General features: G+C 46.0%; 1 protein-coding gene across 6 annotated transcripts in view; it reads left to right on the forward strand.

Moving 5' to 3' along the window:
- Mknk1 (MAP kinase interacting serine/threonine kinase 1) overlaps window positions 1–26,485 on the forward strand; it is a 40,996-nt gene continuing 14,511 nt past the window's right edge. Inside the window, exons 1-7 of one of the 6 annotated variants that reach the window (XM_023724222.1) lie at window positions 1–214; window positions 8,637–8,786; window positions 17,090–17,191; window positions 19,583–19,684; window positions 22,103–22,200; window positions 24,458–24,537; window positions 26,087–26,160. In XM_023724222.1, coding sequence (XP_023579990.1) covers window positions 17,176–17,191; window positions 19,583–19,684; window positions 22,103–22,200; window positions 24,458–24,537; window positions 26,087–26,160 — 370 coding nt within the window. In that variant the 5' untranslated portion in view covers window positions 1–214; window positions 8,637–8,786; window positions 17,090–17,175. Of the gene's footprint in view, window positions 215–7,361; window positions 7,426–8,636; window positions 8,787–17,089; window positions 17,192–19,582; window positions 19,685–22,102; window positions 22,201–24,457; window positions 24,538–26,086; window positions 26,161–26,485 lie in introns of those variants that run through there. The other 5 variants (XM_004639167.3, XM_023724224.1, XM_012516476.2 and 2 more) reach the window with 5 other exon arrangements.

The following is a 26,485-nucleotide window of genomic DNA, read 5'->3' on the forward strand; positions in this document are numbered from 1 at the left end:
CGGCTCGCCCCCGCCCTCCTCTGAGGCCAACGAGGCACAGGCGCCGCACCGCCCTCTCACGCCCTTCTCTGCTCCGGCCCTCCCTTCGGGTCTAGCTCCGCCCCTTCCGCGTTCCCGACAGAGACCAGCAGGTAGGGGTGCGCGCCGCCGCGGTCGCCCGCGCTCTGCCAAGGTAAAAGCGAGACTGCCCGCGCGTCGCTCGGAGCAGGACTGGGTGGGGGTCTGGAGTGACTCCATGAGCTCAAGGGGAGCATTCGTAGCCTTAAGAGGGTCTGGAGGTCACGACCCGGTTCTGCTGCAGAGGGTCGGCCGAAGGGGACCCTTGTTTAGGACTGTCCTCAGGGCTCCACTGAGACTGGCCAGGGTTCCGTCTGTGCTGAGACAGGGGCGCAGCGTGCGTCCCAGTTGAGGCGCAGCTTGTGCCTAGGGTCGGCCGGGACTTGAGTTTTGACAAGACAGAGCTCATAGACGTCTGAGGTTGGAGATCACCCCCAGACCGGTTTGAGCCACGGTCCTAACTGGAGGTCAGGGTACGGCTGTAGCAGGGCTCAGGGTGTAGGCAGTCCAACTTCAGGGAGCTTTTCACGTGGAGAATTTATAGAATGTGTGTCCTGCGTTGTTTTAAAAGTTAGCTGTTTTCATTTTTTTTTTTTTACGAATACAGTACTGAAAAGCTCCTGCCATGTGCTGGTGATTGTCCAGTGGTGAGAGGTAGTAGTTTCAGGTGCAGTCTCTCTCTTCAAAGACCTTGTAGGCAACCTGCAGGAATTGCAGTGGAAGGTTAAAGACCAGCATAGTGACAGGAATGAGGCAGCCCTGGGGATCTCAGCTCTGCCACCTCCCAGCGGTGTGACCTCGGGCATGTCATCTCCTCTCTCAGCTCATTTCTTCTCTCTAAAACAGAATAGGATCACTGTGAAGGATAAGTAGGATTATAATCTAACTCAGCTGCTCACTTGTCATACAGTAGGTTCGTGATTGCTGTGACTTCAAGAAACTAGGTCATTTTGGTCTGGGATACTTGAGAGAAGCCCTAGGGAAAGAGCTCCTCTGATCCAATGGTCAAGTGGAATTGACCCTGCAGGATGGGAAAAGGCCTAGTCCTGAGTGGCCACTGCCTGTGTGGAAAGTTGGTGTATAGGGTCCCTCTGGATCCTCAGCCATCAGCCAGTGCATTTGGCTAACTTTCCTTAGCTTCAGCTGCCATAAAGAGGACTGGACGCCACTGTGGCCGGCCGGGGAGCCATGGGAAGAGCAGACCCAGGGTCTCTATGGAACTGAGCCAGTTGGAGCCTGGTGCTCCCATCCCCCTGCTGCGTCTCAGCTCTTCTCTGTAATCCAGAATCTAGTGCTCAGTAGATTTTGACAGTGAGGGTGCCTGACAATTCAAGTCTCATGAGGCTAAAACAGAGGAGAGAAGCTCTGTGAACAAGAGCTATTGGACTCCAGCACACCCATAGTTGGGAAGAGCATGGTCTCTTGTTAGATGGTCCCACAGTCATTTTATAACATGTTTCTTTTTGCATCCTCTTTGTGAGTGTCCATAGACCTTCCTAAGACACTGTTCAGATCCTGTTGTACTGTATCTTATCTCTGCTCAAAGACTTTTGCAAACTTCATTGGTTGCTCAGGAAGTTTCTCCATAATCTCTTCCCTAGACCCCTTTTCTGTCTTGTTCTCTTTGGTTTTTTTTGAAACCTGCATCCTGTGCCCTACTCAAAATAACTAGTTCCTTAAACAATCCCTGAATTGCTGCTCCAGCCTGTGTTTGTACTTCCTCCCATTTTTCATCTTTCAAGCCCCATGTTTCAGATGCCCTACCTTTTGAGGGTTCTCATTCTCCTGCTTGGTCAGTTGCTTCCCTTCCCATCTTCCGCATCAGAGGCTGAACCTCCACTAGAGCTCTTATTACAGTGTACACCAGGGGTATGGCACCCCATATGTACTCTTAAATACTTTGGAGGCAAGGGACCATCCCTGTTTCATTGCTCCTCTGCCTGACACAAGGCTGACATATAGTACATCGCTGCAATCTTTCAGATTAAATCAATCAGTGACATTTTTTGTGTACTCTGGTCCTTGGTTTTATGACCTGTCTGGTTTAGAGGAAGACTTTGTGTTTTTCCTTTTCTTTGTGACTAGAAGGGCAGTAGTTTATACTGGTGGTACCCTAATTATAGGCATCAAAGGCTATAGAGTATATGAATTCTGCTTGAGTCAAGATTCCACATTGCTGTTCTTTTGAGGCCAGTGTCTTGCCCTTGCTATGAGTTTTGTTGGGACATTATTAGTGCCCTGCTTAGGTATTTACTCGGTCTATGGTACAGGTCACACAGGGAGAACTCACAGGTGGCTGACTAATCAATTGTTCTGCCTTTGGCCTTGGTAAACAGTTGTCATTCCCATCTGGGACCAGCAGCTACAAATTCACATTTTTCCTTGCCAACAGCCTCAGCATATGGAACAGAAGGTTCTCCATTGATCATAGAAAAATATGCATTGTTGAAAATAGAAGGAGCTTGTGAACCATCTGGTTCTATCACTTTTGTTTTACAGATGGGGAAAGACCCAGAGATGGGAATGGACTTACTCAAGATTATGCAAGGAATCAGGCAGGGGTAGACAGAGTTCTGGAAGTGCAATGGCCTTTCCAGCTGGTTTAGTTTGGTTTGTCTTGTCTTGTTTTGTTTTGTTTTGTTTTGTTTGAGGCAGGGTCTCACTGTAGTTCAGGCCAACCTTCAATTCACTATGTAGCCCAGGCTGGCCTTGAACTCATGGTGATCCATCCTCCTGCCTCAGCCTCAAGAGTGCTGGGATTACAGGTGTGCACCACCACACCTACCTTCAGTATGTTACTTTTTTTTTTTTTTGTGCTAAGAATCAAATTCCAGACCTCACACTTGCCAGGCAGACACTTATGCTGCTGAGCTATAGCCCCAGCTCTAGCATGTTACTTTTTAAAATAATTTTTAAATTGTTTAGTTTTAAATTTTTGAGGTGGAGTCCAGTGTTATCAGCTGGCCTCAACTTCCCTGTGCTCAAGAGATTCTTGCCTCAGCTTCCTGCCTAGCTAAGACATGTGCCACCATACCTGGGTCTACATTATTAATATAATATCTAATAATTGTTGAGTGGTGGACACTGTTTTCAACAATTTAAGCAATTTTATAGACTTAGAAACTGAAGCATATAGAAATCATTTAGATCTGTTCTCTGATCCTATGAAATTGAGGTTTTTTTTAATTGGGTTTTCTGATACTAGGGATTGAACTCAGGACCTTGGGCTTGCCAGGCTTATGCTGCTGAGCTATCTACCCAGCCCAACATTGGTATGACTGAGAGATGTCTTCCTAGCAGTGTCTCCCTGCATGCTGGAGAGATGTCAAAAAAAGAATACAGGCTGTGTTGGTGGGATGGAGGAAGGAATGGAGGACGTGCACCTTAGTACTGTGGATCCTAGTTTAGGAATATAAATATACTTCAAAGATTGCCCGTTTATTAAATCAGAAACCGAATACTTAGTTTTAGGGGGGAAAATAACTTAGTTCTGGATTTTTCTGTGATTCATAGTCTAGGATGGAAGGATTCAATTCAGTAAGTATATATATTAAATTCTTGCTGTGTACAAACCCCTGGTATTAAGAAATAAACACTGAGGACAGCACATTTCTTGCCCTTCTATAAGTAATGTTCTTTGCCGAGGCTTCTCCCTTCAGTGCAGTTGGGAAGATAGATAAGTACATAAATCAGACTGACTATGGTAAATGTAATACGAAATATAAACAAAGTGGGAGTTTGGGAGAAGAAAAAAATCAATCCCAATGTGACCAGAATATTCGGTGAAGAATTTATTCTGGGCCTTGGCAGGAGTTCATTCCTGAGAGGAGAAGCAGCATAAGCCGTGGTCTAGAGGAACCTGCGTGTGTGTGCGTGTGATGTGTGTGTGTACGTGTATGTGTGTGTATCTGGGGGTTGTAGGAAGGGAAGAGAAGTTGGTGAGGAGGAAAAATACACTAAGAGGGTAAATTATGAATAAAATGCAGAGCAGATGGGGAGAACATTAACGTTTATCAAATACCTGCTTTGCACTGGAGCTTGCATCATGCTTTATCCACCATAATTTGTTTAATCTTCCCAATGCTGGTAATATAGGGATATTTATCCTTGATTTAAAGATGAAAAACCAGACTTCAAGAAGATTACAGAGACTTCTCTAGGTCAGGTAGGTGGCAAGTGGCACGGAAAGCTTGAGCCTGCAAGCCTCTGATCTTTCCACTGTGCTGCAGAGCTGGTGACCATGACCTCAGCTCCAGTTAGGGTGGCCACAGGACAGAGACAGACGTAGCCGAGAAGCTCCCACAGTGGGGACACCGGTGGCAAGGCTTCAAACTGTGTACTTCTTCCCGGTGTAGGAGATGCCAGGTCCAGATCTGCTCCACCGGGTGAATATGTGAGCATCTTGGCAGCCCCTGCCATGCCACCGGCCAGTGTACTGCTACCCTTAACTTGTAGAATCTTGGGATGAGTTCACAAAAGCTGCAGGCCCTTGTATCTCAGGCACAGGTTCTGATTTCGATTGGCAGCTCACTGCCAAAAGGACTTCTAGGGAGACGGCTTTTCCGACACATCCCTTGCATCAGATTCAAAGAGAACCTGTCACAGAGGAAGGAGCACTACAAGTGAGACAGGAGGCTGGCCTTCCGGGCCTGGTCTGCTTTCCTTCATCTGTGAGTCCTGGATCTCAGCCTCCTTCCCCAGCATAGTGGAGGATGTGAGTTCTCTTCTGAGGACTTGTCTCTTACCAATGTCATGTGTTGCTTTTCTTTTCCAGACTTGGGGTAGTCTACCGGACTAGCACAGACTATGAACCTGGGTTCCAAGAGACTAAGGTCTAACTTTCAGCCTTTCATCCCTAATAGACAGTATGTAGGGTATAGACTAGACTCAAACTATCTGCATTTCACTCCTGCCTCTGTCACTAGCTAGCTGTGTGAATCAGGCAAGTCACTTAACCTTAGACTCAGGTTCTTTATCTGTAAGGTGGTACTACCTACCTTGTGCGGTTTTTAAGAGAACTGAGAAAACCTGTTAACAGAACAGTGCCTAGCATGTAGTAGGTACCGAGTGAATGTTAGCTTTAATAATAATATGGACAGTGGGCCAGAGAGATGGCGCTGTGGAATAAGTGCTTCCCTGGCAAGCGCAAGGGCCTGAGTTCAATCCCCAGTTCCACCAAAAAAAAAAAAAGAATTTTAGGGGCTGGGGAGATGGCTCAGAGTTCAATCCCTGGTTCCCCAAAATAAATAAATAAATACAAATTAAAAAAAATAATAATATGGACCATTATATTAATGCCCAGTTTGGTAGTGTTTTTATAGAAAGTACATTTCTGTAAGTTCTCCCCATTGTCTCACTCTGGTTTTGTTTTGTTAGACAGGGTCTCTGTAGCTCTGCTGACCTCTTCTAACTCAGTCATTCTTCTACCTCAACCTCTGGAATGCTGGGATTCAACCATGCACCACTTTGCCCAGCTCACTCTGGCATTGTCTCTCTCTCTTTCCATTGTACTAGCAGGAAACTTGGAAGTCTAGATTAGTTCATCACAGGATTACAAATCCTGACATAACAAAAAGTGCCTGCAGGAAAAAAAGTCAATAAAAAGTCAGTGACTTGTTAGAAAAATCTCACCTGACTCACGAGTCTTCTGCCTCTTTCTGCAGTAAGATAAGACCAGAGCAGTGTATTCATTTCCTCTTGCACAGCCATCTGTCAGCAGAGTGCTCAGCAAGTCCTTTCCAGATGTGCCAAAAAGAACAGCAGTGCAGTATCTCTGGAAAACTGGTGCCTATTGTGGTTCTTCTTTCTCACCAGTTTGAGCCCTTCTGGCCTTAACTGAAGCCAGTTCCTATTGTTCTGTTTTCAATCAATATGGAAAAGTTTCTTCTGATAATAAAGGGAGGAAGAGATCAAGATTTTTCATGAGAACCTTTTCTGTATTTAAAGCTAGAATTCAGTTAGACCTCATCTTCTCTTCTCCAGGCTAAACAGCCTGGGCTGCTTTCTCCTCGCCCTTAAAACCTATTTTCCATTGCTTGGATCACATTGGTTATACTTCTTTTCTTTCTCTTTGGTTTTTCTGCTTCCTGGCAGTGACCAGGACTGTGCTCAGTCTGCTAAAATAAGGGTAACTTTAGAGAATGTATTCATTCACCAACACTTACAAAGCCTTTGCCCTGTGGCAGGCCCTGTACTAGGTATAAGGGAATCAGAGCTGACTCAGACATAGTATCTGCCCCAACCCTAGCTCTGAGTAGGAAGAGATGTGTTTTGTTTTGTTTTGTTTTGTTTTGTTTTGTTTTGTTTTGTTTTGCTTTGTCTTACTTTGAGACAGGATCTTACTATGTAGCCCAGGCTGGCCTTGAACTTATGGCACTCGTTGTGCCTCAGGGTCCCAAGTACTGGGATTACAGGCGTGTGCCACCACACCCAACTTTAGGATGAGATGTGTAATGAAATGTCACAATGTGAAGGGACTGGGGAGATGGCTCAGTAGAATAAGTACTTGCCTGGCAGGACCAAGGGCCTGAGTTCAATCCCCAGTTCCACCAAAAAAAAAAAAAAAAAAGGAAATGTCACAGTGTGGTTGAGTTATACACACACAGGAGAAGCTGGAAATTGTTTAGGGCCATCAAGTAAAAGCAGCTCCCATAGCAGGAGCACGGATGCAGTCTTCTGGCACAGACTGGAAAGCAGGAAGGCGGGGCGGGCAACACTGGAGAGGCCCTTCATGATCACACTGGAGCTTTGTTTTTCTACAGACAGTAACCCCCATTAGAGGTTTTGGAGCAAGGAAATGACAGGTGCAGTTCTGGCTCTGCGTCTTTCCATCTCTTGCAGATGGAAATTCTGTAAGTTGTAGTCTTTTTGCTGCCTGCCCCCCCGCATACTGTCCATCTTGAAGGCAGTGTGATGGAACCTTTGTTTTTCAGAGCTTTTTGCTCTGAAACTTCTATAGGAAGTCTAGCTTTTGTTTGTTTTTTTGTTTTGAGGCAGGGTCTCACCATGTAATTCAGGCTGGCCTTGAACTTGCAGTGATTCTCCTGTCTCAGCCTTCTGAGTTCAAGGCCAGTCTGAACTACATGGTGAGATGCTGTCTCAAAAAATAAAAAAATAAAAAAAAGGAAAAACCTGTGGTAAGATTAAAGGCCCCGAGTCCAAAAGCATTACAGCTGTCCTGCAGCACCTGGCAGGAAGAGGAAGGACCAAGTTTCTTGGGAAGCAATCTCATTGGGTCTTAGAGATTTGTCTGGGAATAAAAGTGCAGTGAGCCATACTGTCTACTAATCTAGTGTCACTGATGGAAAATGAAGAGATACCTTGTGAGCAAAGTCATTCAGATTCACTGGAGCCCTGTTTTGGTACCAGGTACTATGTCAGTTGCTAGAACTACAGGGATGAAGAACATGAATCTCTTTTTCTGAGGAGCTTATGGCCTGGTAGGAGGGCTGCGCAGGCGTATGTATAGCCTGCTGTGTAATAAAGGAATATGTGGGCTTGGCGAGACACAGAATGAAGTAGAAAGTCAAGGCTGTTCTGGACCTTGCAGGATTACTCTTAGTAATTTGTGATGGGGTTTGAGGGACAAATAGGAGGTGTTTGGTTTTGTTTTGTTTTGTTTTCAAGGAACTGTATACAAAGTTAAAGGAATGCCTGATAGTGTCAGTACCGGGAAGTTATGTAGATAGATGAGAAAGAGATATTGGAAATTATCTAAAGGGCCTGTGGCTGGGTGGCTAGGCGGGTGATGTGATCTGATAGAGAAGAAATCAAGAGGAAGGAAGTTGTGGGTAGGGGTGGGGGCAAGTCCACTTTGAGACATGTGCTTTGAGGTAGTGTTGAAACACATCCAGCTTCCAATTGGATAGCGCTTTTACAAATGTTGGCACAAAGGCCCAAAATTCAGATGTAAGCTGCATTTTTTGGAGCTTTTCTCCTGGGTAAAGAAGAAGTACATATTTATTTAATAGACAAGAAGTTGACAGCACAACTTTGGCATTTGATGGCTGTAATCATAGGATTAAAAATAGCAGTGGACATACAGAAAACGAAGGCATCGCATTGGAAGCTGGTAGTATTTATGCACTTGGCAGAAAACTTTTTCCACTCATGCCTCCTGCTGCCCTTGGCATCTGCTTTCTCTTTCTGGCACTGTGACCTCTTGCCTGTGAGGCTCAGCCCTGGCCACTCAGAAGGAGAACCAGAGTCCTTCTGTCTCTTAAAAGCAGGCAGCGGAGAACTATCAGCTTTTACCTTTTGCCCAGGACTCCTCAGATTGATAAAAGAGTTTAGTGCTGTCACTCTGGCTCAGTTAGGTCTTTTGGAGTGTGACATCCCACAATGGAAACTGAACCTGAAAAATCTTACTGGTCCCTCATTAACTCTTAAGGCTTAGGGTCAGCATTTACAGATACTCACTTGTCTGGATTTTAAACCCTAGGGATGTCTGTGGCTTCCATGTATATATCTACTTCCTAGTATAACTCACAGGGCTGGGCACATGGGGAGATCTCTGTCCTCTCTGGGTCCTCTTAGCAAAGTCAGTATTTTGATGTCCTTCCTACTTCTGCTTCTTGAAGGCTTTCATGACAGATAAGACGAAGTAGAAGCTGATGGAGAACTGAAGAACAGTGGCTGAGCGCAGCAGCCAGTGACACACTTCCTGTGGGAAACACCACCCCTACAGCAGCAGTACTTCCCTTGGAATTTCAAGTTCACAGAAACTTTAGGTAAGTTGGATATACATTTCACTTATCCTTCTAGGTTACTTCAAATTGAAAGTATGAAAAAAAGAAAGAAAGAACGAAAGTATGTACTGTTTCTAGAGAAAGGTGTGGACCTGCAGTTGCCTAAGCTATATCAGTGGTTTTAGGTGGGGTGGATTGGTGGGTTGGTTGGTTGGTTGGTTGGTTTGTTTCTTTCTTTCAAAACAGGATCTCACTGTGGATCCAGGCTGACCTTGAACTCTCTATGAAGCCGAGGCTGGCCTCAAACTCAGAGCAATCCTCCTGCCTCAGCCTTCTGTGTGCTAGTTTTCAGTATTTAGTTGGGCAGCTGGACTCAGCTGAGCAGCCTAGGATGCCAAACAATGCTTACCTCATCAGCAGGAAGCACATTTTTTCCAGGAAAAAAAAAAATAGTCATGGGACATAAGAAAATATGTGCTAAGTAAGACATGTTTACTTACTTTTGATTGCAAAAGTAAATCAATGCAAGAGAAGTATAAAAAAGTAGAATTCAAGTCAGGCATTGGTGGCTACATACCCCAGCATTCTTAGAGGGAAAGGCAAGAGAATTAAGTTCAGGCCCAGCCTGCAAGACAGTATTGCAGAATAAAAAGAGCTGGGGATATAGTTCAGTGCAGAGGCCTCAGTTCCCTCTTTGGTACCAAAAAAAGAAAAAAGAAAAAAAAAAAATTCTTGCAGAGACCCACTCTTATTCTCCCCAAGGAATATTGTTAATAATCTGGGATGCAACTCTTCTCATTCCTTTTTAACTTACATATGACATATAATGATTTTTTTTTTTTTTTTGAGACAAGTCTCACTATATAGTTCAGTCTGGCCTTGAACAAACTATGTAGCCTAGGCTGGCCTTGAACTCATGGCAATCTTCCTGCCTCAGCCTCCTAAGTGCTGGGATTACAGGGATGTGCCATAATGCCTGGCCTATAGTGATATTTTAAAGCATTTTGTGTCCCATTTTAATCTGAGCTTTTGTCATTCCTGGCCAATTACAAGTCATTCATAGATTTGGCTGGGTGATAGTGATGGCTGGGTGAGATGGTTTTAGCTTTATCTGTGCATTCTCATAGTCCCCAGCTCCCATGTGGCATTGCTTACACCTGAAGCATCCTGGTAGCACCACTGTCTTTTCCTGCTTCCCACCCCAACACAGCTCCCCTTCTGGAGTTCTCCCCTTTGCAGACAGCACCTTGTTCTTGTGGTACCCGATTTTGGTTGAAAAGCACAGGGCTTTTTTGTTCTGTTTTTGACACAGGGTCTCACTACAAAATATAGGTTGCCCTTGAACTCACTCTAGCCCAAGTTGGCCTTGAACTCTCAGCAGTCCCAGTGCTAGGATTATAGGTATATGCCACTCTGCCCAGTTTTAAAAAGCATAAATGTATAAATATATGTTGAGGCTCACCTCTGCCTGGCTTCATTTTAGGCAGTGGAGATAAAGAAGAAAGGAACACTGTCTGGTTCCTGGAAGGAGGGTGTAGCCTTTGACTCCTCCTCCATCCCTAGTCATTGGCTCGATGAAGATGAAGATGAATCCTGCCTCTGTTGCCTCTCCCTCCCCTGTAGCAGACCTAGCCTCTCTCTTCTTTCTTGCTCCCCTCCTCAAGTGTAGGCCTTTCTTGCCTTCCCCAACCTTTGCAGCAGCTTCCCTCAACTCTTCATGCCCCCCCCCCCAGCTTGCAGCTGGTTCTGCTGGAGCTCTCCCTTTCCTAGAGTGGTGGTTGACAAAGAATTTTCATGGCAATACTAAAGTGGTATTTGTTGGTACAAAGACAGGGAGGGACGGTTATTCAAGGCAGTGCCACTGGACTGTGCTAGTAACCATTGGATGCTTCACTGTTGCACACTTACAATTTTTTTAAATGCCACTTTCACTGAAGAATGTCCTTGGGATGAATCCTACCTGGTCATGATGTATAATCTTCTTGATGATTTGCTGTATTCTTTTGCTAGGACTTTATTGAGGATTTTTGCATCTATGTTCATGAGGGAGATTGGCCTGTAGTTCTCTTTTGTAGTTGTGTCTTTCCCTGGTTTTGGTATCAGTATAATACTTGCCACCAGGAACAATTTTGGGAGGATTGCTTCCTTTTCAATTTCATTGAAGAGTTTGAGGAGCATAGGGATTATATCTTCTGTAAATTTCTTGTAGAATTCAGCTGTGAATCCATCAGGACCTGGACTTTTCTTTGTTGGTAGGTTCTTTATTACATTGAGAAGAAAGATTTGTACTAATAGTGTTTGGACAGGATATCATGTCTGCATCTTGTACTATGAATAACCACTACAAAGCCAACAATGTGCAATGTATTAATTGAAACTGTCCTACTAATCGGTTTTGAAACTGTCTCATTACTATTTGTTTCTCAATAAAATTAATTAGAAAAACTGAAGCAGCAACTAAAGATGAGCCCATCTTTACTTAATGTTTAGTTCCTTTAGCTTAGCCTGTATATTAGGCTGATCATATAAACCTACCACCTTTATTAGTCCCTAAATCAATTGTTAGGAATTTTGCATTATTGAACCAGAAATTTGGAGTTCAAAAATAGGAGAAGTGAAGAAACAGATGTTTGGGGAAGATGTATCTGGTAGAGGGTAGGCTGGGCGGGGTCCTATTAGAGGGTGGGATGATGAGGAACTACTACTCTGGTGACTTGGGCGTGGGATCTCAGAACACAGAGCTAGCTGGCTGTAATCTCTAAGGGACAGGTCAAATCTAGGAACTGCAAGGAAAATTTCCATCAAAACTTGATGATTAGTTGGACATGGGCAAAGAATGTGAAAATAAGATGAATGCAATGTATTTAGCCCAGGGCCGGGATTGGCACAGTGCCTGCCTGGCAAGTACATGGTCCTGAGTTTGATTCCTCGTACCAAAAAAAAAAAAAAAAAAAGATGTTTATCCTAGGGGACTGGAAAAGTAGCAGAGCCACTGATATTTGAAGTGTACCTTGGCCAGGGAGATAGCTCAGTAGAATAAGCGCTTGCCTGGCAAGCACAAGGGGCTGAGTTCAATCCCTAGTTCTGCAAAAAAAAAAAAAAAAAGATATAGTCTGAAGTGTACCTTGATCTACCCAATAAATGCTTTACTGAAGAAAAAAAAAAAAGAATGTTCTTGATGAAGGAGCAAAATTTATTAATGAATTTCAGTCCTTAAGTACACTGTGTATGTGTGTGCACACATGTGCGTGCATGTGTGCGTGTGTGCATGTGCACTGCTGAAGGATTGGATGCAGGGCTTCACACATGCTAAGAAAGTGCTGTCACTGAGCTGCATCTCCAGGAAGTACGTGGCGTGCTTCTGCTACATGTCAGAGCACGGTGGTGGCCCCGAGGAGAAACCCTTCGGGGACTGTTAGAATTAGAAACTAAATGAGGGGCCGGAGAGATGGCTCAGTGGAATAAACACTTCCCTGGCAAGCGCAAGGGTCTGAGTTCAATCCCCGGTTCCACAAAAAAAAAAAAAAAAAAAAAAAGAAAGAAAGAAACTAAAAGAGCTGCTGTTTTAAAAGGGTGAGTTGGTTGTGGAGGATGAAGAAATGTGAGGCCAGGTCCTGGTGGGTTTTGTAGATCAGGCTAGTAAGCTCGGGTGACCCACTGCAGCTTGCCTTTCTCAGTCTGTACTTTGTTCCCCATCCATGTCCTTCACCCCTGCCTGCTTGTGTTCCATAAGCCCACATTCCTTTCTGCCCTCTCTGGCCTTCCTATTGTCATTCTTACCACAAGGAGAGGCTATGTTGTAACCCTGAAGGCTGCCTGTAACCCCAGAATCAGCAGAGGGGAAAATGGGCCTGAATCTAGACCTTTGGTCTGTGGGACTGTCCCTGTCTCAGCTCTGTTTGAAGCCTGCTGTGGGTCACCCAGCTGGTCCCGAGCAGGACTCCCTGCCAGCTCTGCTGCAGTCTGTGTGAGGTGGCCCAGCCTTCCCATCCGCAGGACCTCAAGGAAAGAATACTTCAGCCCTGTGGGATCTCACGTGCTGTCATCCAAGTCCACCCCGTGGAGCTCCTTGCATCTGCGGTGCACTAAATTTTACCATCTTCTCTTGACTGCCTTTTCCTCATCCCCTGTGTAGTAATGATGATATCAGAAGTCACATGAACCCATTACTTGGCCAGGTAGAACATAGGCTGTACCCGGTACCAAGACTTTGGTTTGTAGTTCATCTTCCATAATACAACAAAGCACAGAATACAAAGCAAAAGGAAACTTCTGATAGATGAGGCTTTAGAGTAGTCTAATAGTGAGGATGCCCTGTATGTATGGAAGGCAGAGCAGTGCTGCCTAACCTTCTAACATCACAGCACATGGGAGGGAACAGTATTGGCCAGCACACCTGTGTAAACAGTGCCCGAGGTCACTGGAGGACAAATGAGACATCAGCGTTGAGGCCGCAGCGCATGAGGAGGGAAGCTGTGCTCCAAGGTGTGTAAACAGCAGCATTCTCAGTGGTTCCTGGTAACTTTCCTCAGTTATACCTTCCTGTCTTTTTTTTTTAACATTAATGTTTAAGTACAGCGTAATGGTTGATAGCTTGAATTGTGAGCCAGAATGTCTAGATTGAAATCCCAGTCCATTACTAACCACATGACTGTGGACAGATTACTTTATATCTTTGTACCTGAGTTTTTTCATCTGCGAAATGGGACGGTAACTATGCTTATGTCAGAGAGCTGTAAAGATGAAATGAGGGCTGTAGGGTGTAGTATTTATCAAGCACCTCGAGTGTGGCCTCACTGCGATGAGCCCCATAAAAGGTGTGCCTGTGTCTTCCCAACAGGAGTGAGCTGCCTACCTGTGCTGCCTCTTCAAAGTCATGACCACTTGGGGCAGGGTCCCTGCACGTTGCCTCCCCTCTCTCATGTGGCTTAGTCTTGGCTTCTTCCTAAGAGTACCTCTCCTATTTCTCTCAGTTCCTCAGTTTTCCTTTATGTTTTGGGGCCTTGTACATGCCAGCACTCCTCCACCAAGCCTCCCCCAATCCTTCAACTGTCTCAACTCTCCATTCATTTGGAGAGTTCTCCATTGAATGACAGATGCCTGAGGAGGCAGCTGAGTCCATGGCTTAAATCTCCACAGTCCCTTCTCTGGAGGGCCTTGTGGCTGAAAAAAGTGTTCATATAGGTTGGGACCTTGAAAGAGCTCAAGAGTGGGTGGGTGGAGGGAACAGGAGCCATTTGTAGGGCTGAGTTAGCCAGAGGACCCCCTTTTTAGCACATTCTGGATGTGACCACATTGATTCTGTCCAAGTATGAAGTGCACATCTGGTGGTTTGGGGGGACAGTGCACCTCATCAGGCTTTACAGAAAAATGACACAGCTCCAGAAGGTGGAGAGCAGTGGAGGCACCTGTTGCTGTTGTGGTTCCCTCCCCCATCTCTCTGAGTTCTCTGGGCTGCTCCCTGTGCAGGTGCCAGCTTGAGTGTTGGATCTGTATTCTAACACCTGCTACATTTCCAGTAGTGGGACTTGTTGGCTAACAGGTTTCACAAAGAAACAAAAACATGCATCCGTATGCTATCCGAGAAAACAAGACAAGCAGAAGCCTAAGGAAAGAAACATTGGTTGTTATTGATGATGCTGAAATTGCTCACGATCTGATTGTCATCACTTCCCCATTCGCTCCATGCCACAGCCAGCTGCATGATGGGTGGTGGCCCTAGCCAGCTATGCCACCTCTTCTGTGGGACTCACTCTGCAGACTGAGAATTCTCCCTCAGGCCCACCCTGGGCAGCTCCCATTTATCCTCAGGTGCTGCTTAGCTTTCTTGTCCTCTAATTATCCATCTGAGTTAGAGTCTTCTCCCATTTCACAGCACCTGTTACTCCTCTATCGCAATACTTGTCCTATATTGAAATTGTCTTACACGTCAAGAGATTTTAATTCCACAATGTCAGAGACCGTATCTCTTATATTCTCCCTCTCTAGTTAGATCAGTAGTTGCCTAATATGGTTGAATGAAGAAGTGGGTGGTGCTTCCACATATAGTCTATTTGATCCTTATAGCGGTCTTGTGATGTAGGCAGCCCAGCCTCCTCTCACCCAGATACTGCCACAGCAAGGAGCCAGGCATCTTGCCAGGGTCTGGCTGGAGGTGGTAGCATGGCTCTCAGGCTCCAATGTTCAGGCCTTTTCCTTGCTATTTTGCAGTATTAGGGACCAAACTTAGGGTATTTTAAGTGCTCTACTTTTTTCAACTCTTTTTTTATTTTGAGACAGGGTCTTCATATGTTGCCCAGGTTTGTTTTAAACTTGTGATTCTCCTTCCTTGGCCTCCCAAGTAGCTGGGATTATAGGCATGACCATTATACCCTACCGGATAATTGTTTTTATAAAGTATATCCTTCCTTTAAAAATAGCATTCTAGCCAAACTGGTGGCACACCACTGTAGGCTCAGCATGCAGGAGGCTGAAGCAGGAAGACTGCAAGTTGAAGACCATCCTGGGCTGCATAGAGTTCAAGGCCAACCTGAACTACATGATAAAACCCATTCTCAAAGACAAAAAACAAAAACATAGCATTAAAAAAAAACCCATAAAAATAGCATTTGTGGTTTTCACAGTTGTAAAATTAATATCTTTAAAGTACCACATTCCTACCATACTTTCCCATCATTGAATATTGAATTTCAGTAAAGAGAAGAATACAATTTTACAAACCATAATCAGGTTCTAAATTCTAGATCTAAATTCTAGTGTATAACAAAGAAAAATTGTGTATTTCATTAAATAAAATTTGATTTAAGTAACAATAACATAAAAATAATAAATGTTATTGTATACAATTTATAATACTGAAAAACATGAGAAAGACCCTACAAATCCCACAGAGACCACTACTGTATGCTGGAGGTGGCCCGGACATGACAGGGCAGCATCGGGTTGGAGTCTCAGGAAAGTTGTTACCTAGGTATACCCAGGTATATGCTCTGAGTATGTTTCTTTACCTGCATTATGGTAAGATACGACCTTTTGAGATTATTGTAAGAATTAGACCTGCATCTTATATCCAGCTCCCAACACATCACTGGCACTCTTTAAAAGGTAGTGGCATTGACAGTTGGGTATATCTCTGTTCAGACTTCCCACTTTCTGGTGTGTTCACACATATGTATATACACCTTCACGTACACCTGTTTTTAGAAGCACATTTACATTAAGTATATCACTGGGACCTTATAGCAACCCTGTGAGGTGGACAGGGCAGGCATATTTTTAAACCTATTCTCTAGACGGAAGAAGCTGAGACTCTGTGAAGCAAAAAGTAAGTAACTTGGCCTCGGTGCTGTATGGTGGATGCCAGGGCTTCCATCTTGGTGTCCTCATCTAAGCCCATGTGCTTTCCCTGTCAGCCATGTGCTTGCTCACCCTGCCACCAGGAGCACAACGTGGGCCTCCAGGCCGCTGGAGAGGAAGGCAAAGCCTCAGGACAGTGGCAGCGCTGGGAGCCTCCAGACCAGCAGCATCTGTCTGGAAACTGAGAATTGCTTACTTCTTGAAAACAACAGACACAGTTCACAACCCCATGGCAACAACCAGGCTTCTGAGTAGAAAGTTAAGGACCTTTGGTCATAGGGCCTTTGAAGAGAGAGTACGGCAGGGAACTGAGGGATCGAATTCCTGAACCAAACTCATAGGTGCATTTTCTGTGAGGCACAGGTGTACTCACAGTTCCTTCAGAGCAACTGGGTACCTGCAGGACCCACGTGCACCTAATTCTTGCTGTGTGCATCACTCCATGTTGTTTCCTTGTCAGTGCACAGTCTCTGAAGGCTCATCCATATCTGATGCTGCACCACCACTTATCAAAGAAACAGTCTTGGCCTTAAGAATACAATGAAGCTCTTAGAGCCAAATATAACTAGCCGCATAACAGAGCATTTGGGAGCAGAAGACTGAATAGAAACTCTAAGTCATCTGCAGTTGCTGGGGGAGAAGGGTAGGATATCCCTTGTTCCAGAGAGACAAGGACTTAAACTGGTTTTGGTGGCCAAGAACTCTTCCTATGCCAAGGGCAGCAGGTGGGCCATGATGTAGCTGGACTGTGAGAACTTCTGCCTGAGGAAGCATTTATCCAGGGCTTGCAAGCATACTGGTAGTTAAGGGCCCACTTGCCTGAGGTCACCACATAAGATGCCTCCCTGTGGCCTGCCCCCAGAGGAGGGACTGGCAGCTCCTTAGTGAGATTATGCTACCTTTCACCGCCTCCCGCCTCCCACTGGAAAAGCAGGGAAGTGAAACATGTTTCTTTCTCCTCACTGTCTTTCTGCATTTTTCCTTTCTAGTTTCAAAAACAACCCTCTTTCAAGTTGTTTACAAGGGCAGTCTTAACCGATTGTCCCTTCTGGTGTCTCCTCTTCCATTGAGATTCATGCAGAATAGCCCAGGTACTTTGTCTTTAGTGTGTGAAGCCATAAAATCTAATATAGAGTGTTTGGCGGTGCCCAGAGCTATGCTGCTTCTGCAAGAGGCTCCACAGCCCTGCTGTGGCAAAGAGCAAGTATAAATTGCTACTAACAGGGTTTTCTAGCTAGAGCCATAAGTGTGACTGAGCAGCCCCTGCGAGTCACAGTGCTGCCAGCTTGCCTGCCTGTTGGCCATTTCTTTCACTTGTCTGCAGGCCCCCATCACAGTGTGGGCTGGGGAGGGAGAAGGAGCAAAGCCCTGGACTTGGCTTGCAGCACCAATAAGGAAAGAGCTGGGACAAGGGTGGGCACTGGAGTGTGTTTAGGGTCAGGGCCAAAGGCACAGGATTCCTTCCTTCCCAACCTGTCACCCCATAGCCAGTGTCCCCCAGTCAAGCTCCTGAAGACAAGTGACCTTACATGTTATTTCTATACTGTTTCTCACTATCTTCAAAAAATGTACCAGGATAGTGTTTTTCCTTCTGATTCACCCTGGTGAATGCAGGGTTCCAGTGCCAGTGTCTAATTCTTTGAATTCTTAGGATACTGCTGTCCCCATGTATAACTTGTGCTTCAAGTTGTTGCATGAATAATATTTTGAGATCCTCTGGGGCCGGGGAGATAGCTCAGTAGAATAAGCACTTGCCTGACAAGCACAAGGGCCTGAGTTCAATCCCCAATTCTGCACACACACAAAAAAAAATTGAGATTCTCTGTGGATTCTTTCTATTCCGTGTGATTGTCTGTTTTCTAAAGTATAATTGAATATCCACTGTCACAGATGCCAGAAATAGAAGAAAGAAATTGACCTACACGGAGCTGTCAGACCCTTGGCTGCAGACCTGTGCGATCTGCTCGGTGGTGCGGAAGGTGCATTCTGTGCGTTTCCTTCCACTCCTAGTGGCTGCTGTGTGCTCACCCTGAGGACAGCAAGTAGACTGGCATTGGCACTAATCAACTTTCTGAGCCAAATTGCCATTTTTGTGCTCATGTTCAGCTGGATCCTTTGAGGAGGAAGTGGGTCTTTCCCCTCAGGGGGCAGAGAGCCAGCTTCTATTTTAAAATTTCTCAGAAAAGGGGGGAAAAATGTCCAGCAACCCAGAGCCTATGTTTATTGAAGGCTGCTCTAAAAGTCTCTCACACTGTGTGCCCCATCAGCACTCGAGTGCCTCTCTTTTAGAAGGATGTAGAGGTTTAATCACCCTGGTGGGGATTTAGACCCAGAGACTTCGGAGAAATCTTATTATTTCTAACTGCAGGCAAAGAGTATTAAGGCTCCACTCTGGATCAGGGGCATGACATGTTCTATAAGTAATTTATCTTTAACAGGGGAAGGCCCCTACTAGCGTGGCCTAGAAACAGAACTGTGATTGGGCACTGACTCGTGGCTCTTCTTTCTCTTTCCCTGTTTTGGTCTCCTTCATCTCCTTTCTTGTCCTGACCTCTTCCTACCCATTCGATCCAGTGTCTGTCTGCTTCCCTTTAACAGGGGAGCCAGGTGTCTGCCAAGGAGAGATAATAGCATCTTTGCACTAGCTGACCTCATCCAGCCGCCTGGCACAGGCCTGTCACTGCTGCAGGCTTCCAAATGGGTATTCACCACACCCCCTCCAAGAAAGGGAGGCAATACTGCGGGCTCCAGGCACATAGTCTGTGCTCCAGGCATGAAGAAGCATAGAGCCACTCTCAGCCCCCTCATTTCCTTCCCTAGGGCAGCACCATGGGGGAACCCACTTCTCTCTCTCTCTCTCTCTCTCTCTCTCTCTCTCTCTCTCTCTCTCTTTCTTTCTCTCTCTCTTTCGATACAGGACCTCTCACTGTGTAGCCCAAGCTGTCCTTGAACTAGAAGCAGTCCTGCCTCTGCCTCCAGAGTGCTAGGATTACAGGAGTGTGCGTGGTGAGAGGCCCACATCATTAGGGATGTTACAGAGCCTCTGATTTCCTCTCCATGAGCCCCACTGTCACCCTCTCTCTGGCCTACTCCCTGGGCCCTCTCTTTCTGGCACTAAGGTTTGGGGCTGCTGCAAGTGGGGCACTGTTCGTGGCTTCCTTGTGCTGTTCTGGGAATATGGTTTGAGTGGTGGCAGATCTAAATCCATGTTCTAATGAGCTTGATTAAAGCAGGCTTCTGCTATCCTCGTCTAAGCTAGCCTGCTTGTCTGAGTTCCTTTCCACAGTTAATGATCTCCTATAATGGTTTTGCCTTTAGTTTTGCCTCCTGGGTCAAAACAAATCAATAGTTCTCACAGATATTTAAAAACCGTCAGTGTGTAAAGCTCCTGCCGCCCCCACCTCTTATTTTTCTCCTTCTGGGTGAACTTACAGCTTAATCAGTACACTGCTGTTTCTCTCATGTCTCCTCTTGTCTCCCAGAGATGGGCAGCAGCGAGCCCCTTGCCATCGCAGACAGTGACAAGAGGAGGAAGAAGAAGCGGAAGGCCCGGGCCACTGACTCCTTGCCAGGAAGGTTTGAAGGTTTGTTGCCCCCGCAGTCTTCATAGATGTGAGCCCGTGGCTCTCCAGGCAGTGGTGCCTGTCGGTACAGATGACAGGATACTGCATCTCAGGGGTGGACAAGTCTACACAGGAGTGACAGGCCGAGGGGGGTGAGCTGCACCTGTATTGCCACATGTGTCCTGGCACCTTATCAGGTGTGATCTTTACCCCAGCGGTTCCTGGAAGGGCCCCTGAGAGGAGAATAGTGCATAAGAGAAAGCAAGAAACGCCAAGGGCCGAGGCTGCAAAGGGCACTGCAGTCTTAGCTGAGGGGAGGATTTGACTCCTAGAGATCAGAGTTCCTTGTGCTACATGTATCTGGCTCCCTTTGGAATAGCGCGTGTAGCACAGAGCTCAGGTCTCAGGTTATCACTGAGCACATGAGGGGGTGAAGTGAGTCACTGGGCACCTCTGCTGAGGGCCAAAGGATTAGCAGCTACTTGTGGGAGTAGCTTGTCCCCTTCTTCTGTTCTGTTCTTTCCTTGTGAGACCTGAAGTAGCTTCCCTTCAGGAGCCCTCTGCCCGACCTTGCAGACACATTAGTGGTTCTGACCACAAGCTCTTTATGAGTCAGGAATACTGGATTCCAGCTGTCACATATCCTGACAGGTGTAGAAGTATGCACCTTGGAAGTATGCACCTTGAGAGAAATGTCATTTAAAATACAAACCGTGGAGGCCGGGGAGATGGCTCAATAGAATAAGTGCTTCCCTGGCAAGTGCAAGGGTCTGAGTTCAATCCCCGGTTCTCCCAAAAAAAATAAAAATAAGAAAAATACAAACCGCACTGTGCCCTCTGCTCACATAGCTTCAAGACCAAACATGGTAGAACCGAGAAACTATTTAGTGCAAGTGTTTGTTTGCCTGTCTTTAACTCAAAAGTAGAGAACTGTGTGTGTAGAGAGTGGGATGGGATAGGGAATGAAACAGAAAATTCCCTAGGGTTTTATAATAGTTTGCAGATCTGCAAGTCTTTTTGCACTCTCAGTGAACACAGGAGAATACTTCCTGTTGCGTAAGGAGAGCTTACGCAATCACCAGTTTCACATGACCAAGAACAACAAGATCTCCGTCACAGTTCAGTCTGCTGCTCAGTCTAGGGGCTTAAGGCTAAGCTGCCTCAAGAGTAAACGCTGAGGCGTGAAGCCCAAGAGACACAGTCAGCCTGTGATCTCTGAGCCTGCAGAGGTCATCCGAACCTTCTTTCACTCCAAGCCTCTTGCTGTGTTAGAGCCACTCTGACTCATTACATAAAACCTCAGAGCATCATTGCATCCTATTTCTGTGTGTGATTTCCTGTGGGTAGCTTCTGGAAACTTCTTAGAAACCTCCAATGACCTCCATCGCATATGGTATCAGAAGTGTTTTTGGTTTGTTTTTTTTTTTGGCTGGCTCAGGATGCCTTCAGGGCAGGTCTAGTAAGGCTTGAGGATCTGGGGATGGAACCACGGCATCCTGATTGCTTTGTTTAAGCAATCACTTAAACAACTGAGCTAATGGGCAGACACTCAATCCTATGTAGTATCAAATGGAACAGTTCTTGTACTATGGTTAACCACTAAGAAGATAACAATGTACATTGTATCAAAACTGTCCTATTAATCAGCTTTGAAACTGTCTCATTACTATTTGTTTCTCAATAAAATTAATTTTTAAAAAAATGGAACAGTGCACTATTCTCCTTTCCATCACCTGTGCTCCACATAGAGCTTGGTGCATTGTAGCTGCTCAGGAAATGAGTATATTAATGAATGATGTCCTTTCAACTTTGACCCCTTCTCTGAGGATCCCTTGATTCTCCAGATTTCCCCTTTCCTTCCCTGTACCTTTTTTAAAAATTGTCTAATCCTTCTGTGATCACTGATGGCACTTAGCAGCTCCTGGTCTATTCTGGGGCCAGTGGGTTATCTGTCTGTCTTCCCACTAGATTGAGAAGATTACAGGGAAGAGATTATTTTATTTCCTACAATGTCCCTGTTATGTGGTCAGGCACATAGTAGGTACTCAAGAAAGAGGTACTTGGGGGCCAGGGAGATGGCTTAGTAGAATAAGTGCTTCTGGCAAGTGCAAGAGGCTGACTTCAATCCCCAGTTTTGCAAAAAAAAAAAAAAAAAAAAGAAAGAAAGAAGAAAGAGGCACTGAATTGAAACCCTTCCTCTGTCCTCATCTCTGAAAGGGGAACAGGATACCTTCTATCTGGCTTTCTTGTTGAGAAACTGAGACCTTCCATGGCCAGGGAAACTATGTGTCTTCCTGGTCACTGAGTGCCCCAGAGTTGTCACGTGCCTGTTCTGTCTGGGGAGTCAGCCTAGGGAGGCTGAGTGACAGGAGCGCCCCTTCCCACCCAAACTTGCAGCAGGCTGACTCATCTTATTCTTCTCATCCATTCCACCCCTAGATATGTACAAGCTGACCTCTGAGTTGCTGGGAGAGGGAGCCTATGCCAAAGTTCAAGGCGCTGTGAGCCTGCAGACGGGCAAAGAGTATGCTGTCAAAGTGAGTGTCTCTTCTAGATGTCACACTTTGCTTTGCAAATTTCCAGCTTGTCCTAAACCATATCTATTTTACATTGTGTAGTATGATGGCCCAGGGAGAGCCTGGCCTCTAAAGCTGTGTTCACTGGATCCCAAGCCTGGTCTTTTCATTGGGCAAGTTCCTCGGCTACTCTGTCCTTCAGATTCCTTGTCTGTGAAAGGGTTATAGTAATAGAGTCCATAGATAATTGTGAGAAGTAAAGAAGCTACTGTGTGTACAGTGCTTAGGACAATGCCCGGCACATCACAGCCTGCCTCCTAGTCCTCTTCCCAGGGAGCCCAGCCAGACTGGCTCTGAAAGAGACATCTCTTTTTCCCCACCTTTCTGCAGCCCAGGGAGGATAATGTGGTACCAAGAGAGCTGTGCACTCCTTTTAGAAAGATTGAAATAGAGGATAACTAATTTCTTTAAAAGTATGCCTAATGTGGTGAAAACTACAAATGTAATTAGATTGTCAAAGATTTGATACTTTGATAAAGGACAGATCTGTTTCTCCCAGGCTGGGTCCCAGGAGGACAGCCTGGCCCTTGTTCTGTGTCCGCTGCGTTTGGCAGAGACTTGGCTTTAGCACTGCCTGTGTCTCATGTCACTTCTCCTCCCCGAAAGCTCTCTAATGATGGGCTGCTTCTCCAGCATGCTCCACAGACTTGATTTATTGCCGCTTTCCCCACGGTGTCCAGCTGGTGGACCTCAGGGTCAGGACGGAACATCCAGATAATCTGATCCAAATTGTCTCTAAGACTCCCCAAATAGTTGTCCGTGCTCTGTTCCCCACCTCTACTGGCCAGAGCCTGTTACCTCCTCTGAGCAAAACAGTGCTGCTGCTGGAAAGCCTGCCTGCTGAAGAATTCTCCCTTGCTTTGACACTAACTACGTATGTATGAGGTTGAATAGTCCTAGTTCTCCAGCACTGAACCTCATTGCCTGTTGTCAGAAAATGGACCCAGGGTGCTTTACTAATGGATATGGGCTTATTTAACAAGTTGCAGTTCAGTATGTGCTGCAGCATACTAGAGACTTCTGCGGTGTTGAGCCCAGCATTATCAGAAAGGAGGAGTAGGACGTCATATATGAGGCAGGGCCAGGGCCACGTTCAGGTCAGGTCTCAGAAAACTTGTCTATAGCTCTGCTAGGAATGGGCTGGGGCTGGGGCTGGGTCCACAGAGCTTCAGCCAGGCCTCATAAAAGCCACCCGCTCCACTGTGAACTCATGCATTTGCCAAATAGTGCAGGCAGGGGTGTGGAGGGTGCAGCCCACAGCTTCACAGGAGAGAAGCTGGGAGAAGTTGTCTAGACTATGCACAGGTATGGGTTAGTGAGGGCTTTGAGGTCAGCCCTGGGCAGCAAGAAGAATGTTTTACACTTTCCTATCTTTGGACATTGTTGTAAGGGTTAAATATAAATTATTTCACACAGGCCTGCCAAAGAGTGAGTTCTTAGAAGAGCAGGCACTGGAGCTGGGGAGATAGTTCAGCAGTCTAAGCCCCTGCCTGGCAAGCACAAGGACCTGGGTTTGATCCTCGGTACCGCATGCTGTGCCAACCCCAGAACCCTGGGCATGCTATTCTGGCCACTGAAACCTAGTGTGGTGGTACACGCCTATAATCCCAGTGCTGGGGAAGCTGAGACAGGAGGATACTATGAGTCTAAGCTGCTTAGCAAGACCCCACTTAGCAAGAGGAGGAGGAGGAGAAAGAGAAAAAGGAAGAGAAAAGGGAAGGAGGAGGAGGAGGAGAAAGAAAAAGCACTTACTTCTTTCTGCCTGGGGGATCTGGGGAATGTCCTCAGAGTTTTGCTTGGAGGCTTCAGTTTCTCCTGTGTCCTCCTCACCTTTATCCTTCCTCCAGCTGCAAAGACCCTTCTGTGGAACCTTCACCTCTTACCTCTAAGGCAGGAAGAGCTGCCCTTCAGAAGGAGCTAAGCAAAGCTAGTTCTTTGTGTCTGGCTGCCTCGGTTGCCCCAGGGCAGCTGGCTGCGGTAGCAGCCACCTAGACCGCCTTGGTGCCATGTGTGGCCAGAGGTTCGGCTGGACCGGAAGCCCTTGGACCAGGCTGCTGCTTCACTGAAAGAGCCACAGTGGCTGTGTCACCATGGCCCACTCCAAACTCTGGTGGGAAACTAGATTTGGACTGTGTTAGCCTTATCTTCTCCCAGAGGGCTCCTGCCAAGGGACTGTTTTGCATAAGATGATGTGCATGACACTTTATTCTTCACACAGATCATAGAAAAACAAGCAGGGCACAGTCGGAGTCGGGTATTCCGAGAGGTGGAGACGCTTTATCAGTGTCAAGGAAACAAGTGAGTGTCTGTGGGTGACTCAGTGCTTCTCTGGGGAATGTGTGACTGCAGAAGGGCTTCTTACCTAAACCCCCTGACCTTAGCGCTTGGCGCTCACTCCTTCCTCCCAGCTGCGAGGAGCTCCTTCCATCTGTCAGCACGAGAGGGAAAGAGGGAAGGAGTAAAAGCAGCAATAACTCCAAGAAGCCATCTTCTCTTTAGCTGAAACACTGTAAATATCAGCAGTCCTGCAAGTTAAAGGAGTAATAGGAATCAGTGGCTGGGGAAAACTGAGGTTTCATTTCTTTCAAGTGCCTGTGGAAGCCTGGCCAGCGGAGTGTTGCCGGGGAGCGGTGGTTAGAGCTGCTTTAGTACCGAGATGAGGACAAGAAATGTTAGGAATATTCACTGCTGTTTGCTGTTCCTGGCATACTTGCATATGCACGGATGCCACCCGGGTCCTGAAGGAGGTCCGATGCTCCCTGCTTGCTGACTGGGCAGGCCACAGTACCTCCGCCCCCACTAAGGCAGCTCAGAATGACTGGCACTCCCACAGTGGCTTTAAATCAGGGTCACCCCCAAGACTTGCCTCCCCATCTCTCTCCCTTCATGGCAGGGTCAGCAGGGAGCCAGCAGCCTGGTATTGATGGCTTTGTCATTAAGCTTGGAGGAAGGGGGCTGCTGTTGATTTAACTCCAGGCGCTGCCTCTACAATCTTCTTTCAAATTAGGCCATTTTGGCCATCTTATTTGGACGCCTTCACACTAGTAAAAGCGTGGTGTCTCCCAAAGTGGCCAGCATTTTTTTATGAGGGACAGATTTTTATTTTCAGCCCTGCAGCTTCTTAGTTCAGCATTAGAGACTCTACTTGGTTTATTTCATTCTTTCAAAGAAAAAAAAATCCCAACACCTCCAATATCCAGGCTGGTGGCTTCCCTACTGAGTTACAAGACGACCTTGTTGGCTGAGCACAGCAATACTCGGGCAGACAGAGAGTGCTCACCGGGGAAGGCCACAAGTGCTACAGTGGCCAGGAACGCGGCCGTTTCATTAAGCAGCGCTTAGCAGTTAGGGTCTAGCGGTGCCCACGTTAGGCCCCAAGTCTATTTGACAGATGTTTCCATTTTCTCCAGGCAATGTAAATACTGCCCCATGATTTATGGGCAAGAGGGAGGGCAAGTAATTATTTGCTGCTTGCCTCCAGGACACACACCTACTATTCAGTGTTATTAGCCGCAATTGCTTCCAGTCGGCTGCAGATTTTATTCAGTTTAATGTGACCGGGACTTTTTTATAACTCTACCTAGTGGGTTTTAGGGTTGGGGTTTGACAGCGCAGACTTGGTGAAAACACCAGAGACTAAACATTATGGAAAGATAAGGTGACCTGAATCTTGCTAACACCATTGGCTGCTTCTCAAACATGGGTCTTTAATAAGCATTTTGATTTCAAGTTGGTTTCTGCCCTGCTACAGGGTGTTGTATATTTTTTATTTGTATATTTATAAGTAGACTTTAATATATAATACTATCCCCCCCCTTCCTTCTCCTCCTATTTTTCCCCATTTAAGGAACATTTTGGAGCTGATTGAATTCTTTGAAGATGACACAAGGTTTTACTTGGTCTTTGAGAAATTGCAAGGAGGTACTTCCTGTTGAGTATGTGTTTGGACTTCGGATTAAGACGCAGGGTGGTGATCATCCATCATGAATCCCAGAGACTTCTAAAACAAGTCAAATAAAAAGGATGAAGGACTTAAAAACTGCCCTTGATTTGGGAGAAGGGAGGCCAGAGGGAAGGATGAAAATTAGCATTTCACAGAGCTTAGAATGTCACCTATGCGGCATCCTATAAATGCTTTTAATATGAGCCATATATAGATACATTCAGTGGTCAATTTGTCAATCCCTGTTATGACACATTCACTGTTTAACTAAATTAATTGTGGGCTGGAAGCTCTGGCTTACAT

Source organism: Octodon degus, unplaced genomic scaffold (assembly GCF_000260255.1).
Source record: "Octodon degus isolate 3935 unplaced genomic scaffold, OctDeg1.0 scaffold00107, whole genome shotgun sequence".
Lineage (NCBI taxonomy): Eukaryota > Metazoa > Chordata > Mammalia > Rodentia > Octodontidae > Octodon > Octodon degus.